We start from the raw sequence: 12062 nt of genomic DNA on the forward strand, positions 1-12062 counted from the left end.
CCTCCTATGCTGGCTTTTGACTGCTGTGGATCCCTGTTCTTTCAAAACACAAAAGACTTTAAAAGCTTCCTTTTTAGATTAATAGTTGTCTACATGTTCCATGGAAAAAACACATCCTTCAGGATGCTTTTGTATTTGTGCCAGAAATTAACAGGCATTCATTCTGTCAAATGTTGGCTGTGGTTCTGGTTCAACTTTCCTCCCAGAACATAGTATACCTTTAAAAGAAAAATAAACATGAATGCAGTAATCTTAACATATAAACTGTGTCAACTGACAAAATGTTTAGCATTCTGAAATGGCCTAACTCTAGGTTGTAAGTCACCATAGTCATTAAAAATACATACACACATGGATGTATATTTATATAGAATAGAATATATATTTTATACTAATTTGGTGTGTAGCTGTATTCTATATGTCACCCTTAACTGAAATGTTATGGGTTTTTTTCTTTTAAGACAGACATTACTAGGCTTCCTTTGTTTCTTAGTAACATTAAATTGGGGAATTCAAATGGACGGATGCACAATCCAGCAGTTTGTGGCTTACTGCATATGTTGTTAGTAAATAATGATCGTGTATCTACTATTTAATGATTAATAATTATCTTGACTTCTCCTCCCCCCATTTGTAGATTCTTCATGGATTTAAGAATCAAGTTGGGGATGAGAATTGGAGGCGTTTCTCTGACCAGTTTCCTCTTCCCTTAAAAGAGCGCCTTGCAGCTTACTACGGAGTTTAACCTTATGCACTGTAGCTGCAGTCCCATAATTGGAGGTAAGCACACAAATCTTCCTTGCTAAACAGAGCTGTATAACAGCCTTACTCCCTGTTTACATTATATGAAACATAATTAGTTCATTAGACTAAAATATTTCAGATATGCTGGAACAGATATATTTCCTTCCTATAAGAAGGGGGGGAAAAAAAGCATATTGTACCTAAATGGTGGTAGCTGTAGCAAAAGCATTTGTCCAACTCTTTTATTTTTACAGAGAGAAAGAGTGTACAATACGCACAGTAGCGTATCAAGATAAGGTTGGAAGTGTAGAAGTGTTCAGAAGTGCCTGTTCAGGTTTAATAAGCAAAATCCTCAAGCCGTCTTACTAAAGTTACAGGCTCCCTTATGTCTTATGAATTAGTAGATGGAAGATGTGGTCTAAGCAGGAATACTTCCCTAGGATAGGAAAGCAAGTTTGTTAAGACACTTTAGCCATGAGAACTCAAATATATTCATAACCACATACTTAGACGATCTTTGCACTGAATAAAGGATGTTATGCTAATCTGTAACTCTATTGACTGTTGAGCTTGATGTTTTGGGGAGGCTGATGTGTTTATTATTGCCATGTTCCACTTTATGCACCAATTCAGAATTGTTACAGTTCTGTCTGGGGAATGATTCAACTTCAACAAAGGGCAGTGATTGTGCATTCTAGAATACTTGTATTATTATACCACCTTGCTTTGTATGCTGTTTTGTGCGCACTGTATAAAGCAAAGTTCCTGTGTGTAAAGTACTGTGATACTGTGAAGAAATTATTATGCTACCCAAAAAAGAGGGCAAATTAAATTTAATCATTCAATCTTTATATAAATTTGATACTTGCTCTAGAATTTTTGTACTGAAATTATGGGAGTGAATCATGCAATTCTGTTTTATTGTTGAATGGACAACTTCTAAAAAGTCAGCCTAAGATTTGTCAGTCAGTGACATAAGAAATTGTTTTAATTACGTTTGATCTGAACAATGGATTAAAAATAAACCAATTTCAAACATTTACATATTTATAAATGAGGGGATTTTAGTTCTGAAATAAGTGGGGGTTTTTTATCCTAATGAAGAGGAATCCAAAGTGGTAAAATTGTCAATTATTCTCAGTTTGTACTGAGGAGACACTATGGCTATCTTGTTTAATCCACCTAAAAGTTAAATTGTTAGGTCAGTAGAAGGTATGTTTAATATTATTTCTCCATGTCATAACTACCTCATAACCTTGTATGAAAAAGGCAAAAGCTTGTTCGAATATACGACTGCTTTTATCTTAAATATAAGCTTAGCCACAATAGTGGAACTGTCAGTGTAGCTTTAAATAAACAGACCTAAAAGGGAAAATCTAGGCATAAATTCATTTTGAAGTTAAAGGTTGGCACCTACCGCTTTAAAAAAGGCAAAAAAGTTCTCTGTTTACGTACTGATCTGTCAGTTAAGGTTCAAGATAAGATTTAACTAATACCTCTGTCTTTTCTTTTACAGGTCCCTCAGTCTGGGAGACTATGAAGGAGCCTCTGCACCCAGGGAAAATGTTACCCTTTACTGGGGGGAAGGGTAAACCAGTAGGGAATACAGTACAATCCCAACCCTACTGGGGAGGGGTGGGAGGGAGGTGTTGCTGTCACTGTATTAAGTCGATGTTGGGAAATGTTTTAACATCTGGAGCTTTTGTGGGTAGAAATCTGTCTCCTGTTACAGCTCTGCACTGGATGTGAAGAAGAAGAAGAAAAAAATATTAATAAAAGAGCACATTCTGGACTATTGTGGGGAATTGTACCAAAATAAGAACCGTATAATTGAACCATAGGGATACATGAAGAAGAAAACTATTTTGCACACAATAAAGGAAACCTAAGAATGGGGGTCACAAACAGTAAAATGCTTTCTTTTTTTTTTTCTTTTATGTTTAAGTAAGGGTTTTCTACATTTTTTTTCATCCTGTTTGATGGGTTTCCTAGGTAATTTGCATGTTAATGAATAACTGAACAAATTAAGTTAGTACAGTTAAAATGCAGCTTGTGTCTGTATTAGGAGCAGGCACTTGCAGTGTATAATATAGAAACCCAGTTGTAAATTAATAAAGGTTAACTTGAACAAAATGAAGCAACCTGCAAGCTGCCAAGAGTCACTCCTTTTATTTTTGGGGTAAGGGGAGAGACACTTCAAAGGAAAGATTGACATATTAATTTTTACATTTTTAAAAAAAATTTAAGTAGTGGATATGATTTGGTTATCATACTTCATTAGATTTAATTTCTAGAGTAAGGCATTATTCTTAATGTGCAGTTTAGGGTTCAGGCATGAATTCTGGCTCATAGTGATCAGAAGTAATTTAAATTAGTGGAAAAGTAGCATGCTTTTGCATCACATAGAGTGAAATTGGTATACATTTACCTATGTTGCGCCAGTCTTGTGTTGCAGTTTACCAATTCAATATAGCCCTGCATTTAAAATTCCTTTCTTAGATTCTGTGGATCTTATTTTTATTAAGAATATAGATATAAAGTGCTGTAGTTAACAATTAGGCCTTGAAATACCTTTTTAGCATCTGTTAAGATTCAGATTGATATTGTATTGTGTGTAACCTGCACAATGTGGAAAGCTGATATAACTGCAAAATATTTGCCTCTGTGCTGTCAGTGTAATGTGCTTTCTGCACGGTTATATATTAGTGATTTTTAGCAGAATCTCTAAAAATTAGTTACGTGGTAAACCCGTTAAAGGCTGCATAAATGTTAGCACATAAAGACAATTGTAGAAGTTAATTACATGATTGCTATATTTGTGTTTATTCCCACTCAATGTATTACCTTTTATGCTTTCTTTTTGTTCACAGCATGATCTTAGAGATGTTTAAATTATTGGATGTAATGCAGGGTATCTAAAATGTATCTGCGCATGTTGGTGGCCCTTTGATGTAGTTAAATGCACATGGGTGCAAGTTTAAAGCTACAGAGTGAAAGTTGATTTGGATCATCTTCATTTGTTTAGCTTTTCTGTTGATGTTTTGGTTTGGGTGTTTTTGTTTGATGTGTTTTTTTCCTTTCTCTACTTACATGTATTCCTGTGAATAAATCCTTAAGTTAACCCTTTACTTTTCTTTCCATGTGTATTTTCTTATGTACTGTGAATGTGAAATCCTAACTGGTACACTTGATCCTTCTGTTCATCTGAAAGTGGCAAGTCTTTATTAATTTAGACTGCCTAAAGAGTAGCCCATGATGATAAAGGAAAATGGAGAGATTTTTAACTCTGCTGGTCAGAGGTGAAGCCGCACCTTTCCATTTTCAAGTGCTGCATAATTAACCTGCAAGACAAAACTAAGCCATAACGGCCTTTTTATAGATTGTTTCTCACCTTTGCATTGCCAAACTGAATATTGGATAACAGTTTGGGGTTGTTTGTGTTTTGGGGTTTTTGTTGTTTTGGCTTTTTTAGGGTGGGTGGTTTTTTTGTTTAAGAACTTGCTGCTATTTGCATGGTGCTGTTCTTTGAGTGTTAAATGATTTAGCCATTGCACTGAAGTTTGAGCTGTATGAGTGTGGACTTATAGATGCTGTTTAAAGAGTTTTGGTTTTTTTCAATGCATGATAGCATGCACGTTTTAAATGTGACCCATTCTCACCACCACCACCCTTTTTTTTTTTTTTTTTGGGGGGGGGGGGGGGGTGGGGGGGGGGTGGGGGGGGGGGTGGTGGTGTCAAAATTGCATGTGATAACTTGCTTTCAAATTACATTGCTTTGGTAGCAAATGCAAAATTCCTCATTAACTAATAACGCCGAAGTAAATTAATAATAGCTTTAGTCACTAAAAACACTTCAGAACCAAATTCTGAAAGAAGAGAAAAAAAACACCAAACTTTAAAATTTAGCAAGATATGGTATTATTTTAGATGCAAACTTGCTTTAACTTTCAGCGTGTTTGAACATTAGGGAAGAGTTTCAGAGAAATTACATTTTAAAAAATTTGTAGAATAGGAAACTTACCCAAACAATACTGTAGCATTACAGCTAGAATCTGAGTTTAGTTAAACTTTTTAAATTTCAGAAAGCCTCTTTAACCAAACAAAACCACTCCACCTCAGATTAGCTTAGCATGCCCCTTTTATACATAGTATTTTAATAGGTATTTGTACAGATGTGAAATGATATGGTATAACAGCAAGGAAAATAATTAAGGCAAAAATAAACTGTACTGACAAAATAGTCTTTTGTATCAGTAAGTTCTCTTGTGCTATATTTTAAAGCAAATAAACTGTATTCCTAATGCATAATATAGCGCAGAGATTGCAGAAGCCATTTAGGGTTTAATCTGAGGTAAGAAAAGTTCTGAATCGACGTTAACAGTTATAGTTCGATAATGGGATAGATAAAAAGTATTTTAATTCTTGTGGTGTACTCTTGACAGTTCTTGAATGTTGACTGAATGTTTATACTAGTGCAATTGTGAGTTTGTTACATTCCAGTGTTTCTGCCTCTTAGCATGCTAAAAGCATGGCTTCTTTTATTCCTTACACACTGAATAAAGTGCTGTTAGTCTGCTAAACTACAGAAATAGCTGCTGTTAAGTAACGGCGTAGATTTTCTACTTGAATATTTTTGTTGTAGGAACCTCAGGAGGTCAGTGTTTGCTGTTTTTATATATGCCTTTTTCCTGTTTTGAGCTTCCCTTTTTGAAGGATTCAGAGAGTGAAGAAAAGCTGCTGATCAACCTAAGTTGGTAACAGAAAGGGTATTTAAAATCCTTATGAAATGCATCTTTTTGGCAGTTCTAATTTGCTGTTAAATTAGAAGTTCAATACTAAATTTTTTTCATTCCACATTCAGGAAACAGCTCTTTTCATTTAGGAGAAAAGATTAAATATTTCATTATTTTAATCAGTGCAAGCAAAAATAATGAATTTTGTAAATTTTTCCCGAAGCTTGATTATTTTCTAAATTGGTGAATATGTATAAATTTTAATAAGCTAATTATTATGCTTTAGTTTATTGCTCCTTAAAGCCTGTGCTCAAAAGATCAGTTTTGGAAGAATGGGTTTAAAATTTATAATCATTATAATTTAAACTTATGAAGTAGCATAAATTTTGAAACTAACAATATTGATACTGTGATTTCTTTTTTTAGGACTCTTATTTTAACATCAATCTTAATTACTTAAACTGCATATATTGTATAATAGTAAAATGTATATTAAAGCTTCAAGTGGCTTTCCTCAAGTGAAACTCATTGCTACTTAGAAATATTCAAATGCTAACATTATCTCAGGTGAATACTCTTGTACCCTTTTTGTTCAGAACACATGCTTATAAAAATGTGTCTTAATTATATCAGTTTATGTATTTCATATTAGGCAGCTCCTCTGTCTTAAACTTACTCTAACCTTCTACTGTTGGACAATAATGACGTTTGCTTCACCTGTTTTATTCATATTGAATGTATTAATAGATAAAAGTGCAAAAACATTCCTCCCTTGATGAAAATGTATCCATATTCAAACAACTGAAATATTTCTTGAAAAATGCTTTAAATGTAACATTGTATTGGAAATCTTGTTTCGGATTTTATCAAGGAAAGAAGTTGCAACTTAACAGTAATTGCTTCAATTTTCTCTTTCATGAGGATAAATGCATAAAGCTCCTATATAGGGTCTAAAGAGTAACTTTTTATCTTAAATAAAGGTTAAGCTCTACAGTGAAATGACTGCAGTAAACTGCAAAACATCCTGCAGTTATTTCAGATAGATGCTGATGTAGTTTGTATATGTATTTGTGATGTATTATGTATTTCCAGTAACCTCATCTTGAGTAAATAAAGCTCAATCAGTAGCTGTGTATTTCACTCACCTATACATGTGCCAGAATGACTTGCATCAATCAGTCTACTAAGTATTCTTCTCCAACAGACACTTTTTTGGTCTGCTGCTGATGCTTGCTCTTTGCACTTAATGCTTGGAGCTTGCCAGTTTTAGATAATTAGTTTAAATGGGAAATTCTGAGATGAGTATTCCTGTTGCTTGCCTTGTAGAGTATATTCTGCTAAAATAATAAGGATGGATACTTACTTGAATGTATTTATGTGAGGGAAGTTAAAATGGCTCTATAAAAGATGAATCCCTGTGTGGTGTTACAGTGTACTTTTTAAGTAAGCCAAATCCATGTCTCAAAAATTCAACACTTATACTATCACTTTTCTATAAGCTGGTTCTATTGTGCTACTTTCACCTTAGGTATCTAATTCCTTATTTTGGGTGAGCAATAAAACTGAGAAGGCCTGGGTGATTTTTACAGGGATGGTGATTAGAAAAAAAGATGGGTTATAAGCAAGTTTATTTGGCTGTTGAAATCTCCAGTGTAATACTATCTTTTTTCATGGGAAGAGATAGCTAGCTATGTATGTCTGACTTACTAATACTAAACACTTCTAAAATTTTTTTATTGGATGTTGTATATAAAATAGTTTAAAATTAAAGATGACTGATCTTTCTACTGACAACTTAGATTGTATGAGTCTTGCTTGAAAGCTTTGAAACTGATGTTTCTGTATCTGTCACAATGTTGGAATGTTTCCTTCAAACATCCTCCTGCAACCTCTCAAACTGTACTAAACTGAGTGATATTTCTTGAAGTCTGCCTATTTGCTAACAGAACTTGATTTTAAATAGAATATGGTTTTAATTTTTTATAAACTGCTGAATTTTAAAGAGTTTTTGGGGCCACCAAATATTTTGGATCATGCAGAGAATATATATTGTACTGTAGTAATTTTGTATTTACATTTGTATGCTGTGACATAATAGATGTGAATGTTAATCACTGCTTGACTATGTTAATAAAGTTGTTTAAATATAGATGTTTCATTCCAATTGTTAATGAAAGATGAAAACTTCATGTTCAGTTTGTTTTGCCTGACTCACTAGGGTGCTCTTCTGGTTCACGTGTCAGTTCTGGAATCTCTTGAATGAGGAGGATTTTCATTTTATCTGAATGAAATTGATCTTTAGATAAGTTCAGGTCAATTCAATTTAGATGTTTCATGCTGCTTGGGGGCAGATAAATGTAGACATAGGAGGTTTACCTGAACTGAAATTAATGTTTGGGTGATACCAGTAAGTGCTCTACTACTGAGAAATGCGACGTTAACTGTATTTTTTGTTTGGAACACCTGATGCTTGCTAAGTCTGACCAAATGGGGGGGGGGGAATCATTCTCATTACTTGTGAATAAGCATAGGAATAAACTAACAATAAATGAAAACTATTCAAGACCTTGAACCAAATCTTGTTTAAAGGTCTGTTCTTCAACTTACATAACTTCCTGATACATGAGTCTCTAAAATGAAAGTATGAAACAAACAGTAGTAGCTCTCTAGACAAAATCCACCCATGTTGATTTGAATCTTTTATGTTCACTTCCAATATTTAACAGTTGGTCAATAACACACAGACAATCTAGACAATTGCATATGTGTAGCACAGGTAGCTTCTGTATTGTAATGATTAATAAAATGCATTGTCATTATATAACTGCTAAGTAAATTCATAATAAAACTTATAGTAGAAATTAATTGCTGCATACTTGGCTGAAAGTCTGCTTAACTAAGAACTTCGATTTCTGCTTCCAGGAAAGAGAAGGCCATGGAATAGCTGTTGACAGCAATGTAGGTGTGTAGAGACCAAATTGATTAGAAGAGAGATCAGTTCCTGTTGGCTATAAGACATGAGTACACCAGTGACTGGGGGTGGTGGGGTGTCTTCTTTCAAATAGCCCTCCCCACTCCCATTCTGTCAGTGGGAGGCTTGAACAAAGCGTCTGCCTCTTGACTCAGAATCTGATATTAAGCTACGGCTTTTACTTTTGAGTCTGAGGTTAATTACTACTTGTATATACAAATGAGTAGAGTAAGTACTAGCATCTTAATCATAACATTCATTTCACTTATTTAAGTTTGTGGTCAGACTGCAACAGTGCAAAGGATTGTCTTTTCGACATGTCATGCTATTACTTTTTCTCAGGAAAAAAAATGCATCTCATTTAAAGATGTACCTGAATGAAAAATAAAGCATTTCAATAGGAATATTGTGTGCATAAATTAATCTCATATATGTTAAAGGCTTACAGAAGAGGTGTTGGTAGCTTTTGTTATCTCTGAATGACTCAATGAAACATACTGATTATATAAAGTATTAATATGTAAAATGCACTTCTTTCAGAGGCATTTGCCCTTGTTTTGCGTAACATGAGAAATATATACCATTGAAACCTCCCCAAAGACACACAAATATTAACCTGATTAATGGCAGGCTTAAGAAGAAGCATTTTTCCAATAATCAGCCTACATTTTAAGGAAAACAGATACAAGTATGTTGCACATTTATTAACATATATATAAAAGTGATGGCATATAAGGAATTACTTTTGAATAATACAGTTTTTCAGGGTTTTTTGTGACACTAACTCTTTTTTGCCAGACTCTTTTTTTAATCCTAAAAGTAAAAATGGAGGTATTTATTTTATAGCTTCAGGTATAAATAATTTGTCAAATCTTAATTTATATTTAAAATATGAAAGTAAAACTCTCAAAGTGTTACACTGACAGTCTTACCCATGTCTCCTTTTCTTATTGCCCCTTGGCAAAATGGATAGCCATGTTTCCTCTATTAAATATACAGGGGAACTTAGTCTTCCCCTGGGTTTACAGCATACAGGTTAATTTGGATACATAACTACTGCAGTATTACTATCACGGATATCAATATTTTTTAATTGTCCCTGTTCCCCCAGCGCTTAATACAAATGCCAAATAGAATTTTGTTTCTCTGATAAAGTACCGTACGCAATGAGAAGCAATGTAATTTGCCAGTCCTTTTACCTTGAAATGATTGTCAAAGAATGCCCTACATGTAGGACATATTTAATTTGCAGTTTTCTCAAGTTATCTTTCTGATTTACATTCATGTTGACTACCTCAGGGGATTCTGTGGCTTGCAAATATAGAACCTGAAGGGTTCCTTAGTTTGAAAACTCAAACAGTAAATGAGACCGTTAAAAAAAAAAACAACACAAAACTGAAAAAGGGATTTGATTTAAAACCAACAACAAAAAAAGGCAAAATATTTTACAACTAAATTTTGAAGTGGTATTTTTCTTCCCAGAACTGCATCTTGACACAAGGCATCTTTCAGTGCCTTCTTTTAACTTGATCATCTCTCAAAAGGAAACTTTGAGCCATCTTGCATATTATTTTTTTTTCTCCTTAGCACAATAATGGTCACAGTCTTGCGTATGTATTTTTTTTTTAATTCTGAAATGTACTTGCTCAAATAAACATTTTTGGAGCCATGTCCAAAATAACCCTAGGCCTGTAAATGTGTGCACCTTTTCCTTCTAGTGTTGGAAATACTTTGGAAGAACAGATGAATCGCATGACAAAGTAAGAATTCAAGTATCCATTTTCTTTAATTCTTTACATACCTTAGCATAAGGGAGTAAGATAGTTGCATCACGTTCTCCAGTACTCTGCTATAAGATAATGTAGCTAATTTTAGTTTTGCTTACGCACCAAAACTGTTGTCTTTGGGCCAAAACCAGATGGAAGCTAACTGGAACCTTGGACCACCGCTGTTTCTCAGTCCATAAAATGGCAATGTTTAACAGAGGGTTTAGTCAAATAATTGCCCAATGGTACAACTCAGAGCTTTGCTTGTCTAATTAAGAATCATGGGCATCTTGACTATTTATTAAAATAAAAAAACCTCATTATCTTAATTTCAAATTTGGCAGAAATAACAGGATGTTACTCAATGTGTGTGGAGGCAGGAGGTCCTCTAAATCATTATTAATACAAGTCATCTCCATAAGCACTTAGGCTTTAAGTTTTTTGTCAGGGTGATAAGGATACTATGAAGTTTATGTGTGTCTTCCAGTTGCTCAAGCTGGCGACTGCCATTGGTAAGCACTAGTATGTACACCTATGGATGTTGTGAAGAATCAAAGGTTAGAATTCTTTTCACATATCATGACTTCTGTCCAAATGTGACCCATTTACTGCCTATCCTCTCCGTACTGCCATTCTGATTTTTAATGTGCAATCCTACTTCAGTACCTGTATAAGCAAATTGGTTTACCTCTTTTGCAGCATTTCAAATGGCAGCTTCTTACTTAGCTAAAAATTCTGTCCAGGCTAATATCTCTTCATTATTTCATTTACTATCTTTCATAAAACTTAATCCTGAGCCATTGCATTTGCTCTTTGTTAGTATAGTAATAACTTAAAAGCTCTATTTGGTCCAATTAAAAACACAAGCACCATTTATTCCACTATGCTGTACTAAGAATACCTTCCTGAGGTACCATGTAATCTTACTAGTGTAGCTTCAGACCTTTATGACAGAAGTTACCTTTTGTTTCTGTTATATATTATAACCTGACTGGAGATCTTTGTGATCGGGACACCACATTTTGCTTGTGTAGTATGTACTATGGAGCACTTTGGTACTAGGTGAAGTTATACAATCAGAGCTTGCTCTTCTGAACACTTCAAGTTTGTTTGCTTTTCATTTAATTCAAATCCTTTAAACACTTAAGTCTCTTCATTTAGTTTTTTTTTATTAGTTGACTGCAAATAAGCTGCTTCAAACTGACATATTTGAAGGTAAGTACCTAAAGCATATGTATGCAATATCAAATATATTGATACATCAACAGTATAAATTCAGCTAGCCATTGAATGGGTTGTCACGGTCCATTTAGATCTCTCAAATTTATAGGCCAACATACTCTGTAAATTAAACTTTATTTTATGAGCTCATTAAGAAATATAACACAACAAACAAGGGCTCCGTCCCCTTTCCCCAGACTAGTCTATCACCTGAATTAAGTTATTCACCCCTCAAGTTATGAGGTTTCTCACTTGCAAGTTCTCCAATTCATAACTTGCAACTCATAACCCGTAACTCTTAACTCGTGCACCTATGAGCAAGATTAGTTCCCTAGCCAAGAGTGAGAGTGCCCATCCTTCCTCCTCCATCACAGTGCGGGCATTCCCTCTATCACATTGGGAAGCAGGAAAGCTTCAGCAGTCCAGCTGCTGTTGGATCCACTGGAAAAGCTTTTTGGGTAAGCTTGGAGGTTTGGTCTATACCATTTCCATGAGTTAGCAGATTCTGATGAAACTGCCAAACACTTAATATGCAAAGATGATGGATGCAAGAGACACCAATATGCAGGTGATAATGGCTGCATCATGGCCCTTTAGCTCTTTCTGGCCCCCTGTCCTGCCTACCCA

General features: G+C 34.4%; 1 protein-coding gene and 1 long non-coding RNA gene across 5 annotated transcripts in view; one reads left to right on the forward strand and one right to left on the reverse strand.

Moving 5' to 3' along the window:
• Positions 1-3872, forward strand: part of LOC142049846 (transportin-1-like) — a 72883-nt gene extending 69011 nt beyond the window's left edge. For all 4 annotated transcript variants that reach the window (XR_012657841.1, XM_075077942.1, XM_075077943.1 and 1 more), the window contains 2 exons: positions 638-780; positions 2261-3872. Coding sequence is in view for 3 of the 4 variants with exons in the window: in XM_075077942.1 (XP_074934043.1) it covers positions 638-745 (108 nt within the window). In the remaining variant the exon portion in view is untranslated. The remainder of the gene's footprint in view (positions 1-637; positions 781-2260) is intronic.
• LOC142049855 (uncharacterized) overlaps positions 1-12062 on the reverse strand; it is a 704768-nt gene that overhangs the window by 415090 nt on the left and 277616 nt on the right. The window lies entirely within an intron of this gene.

Source organism: Phalacrocorax aristotelis, chromosome W, assembly GCF_949628215.1.
Source record: "Phalacrocorax aristotelis chromosome W, bGulAri2.1, whole genome shotgun sequence".
NCBI lineage: Eukaryota > Metazoa > Chordata > Aves > Suliformes > Phalacrocoracidae > Phalacrocorax > Phalacrocorax aristotelis.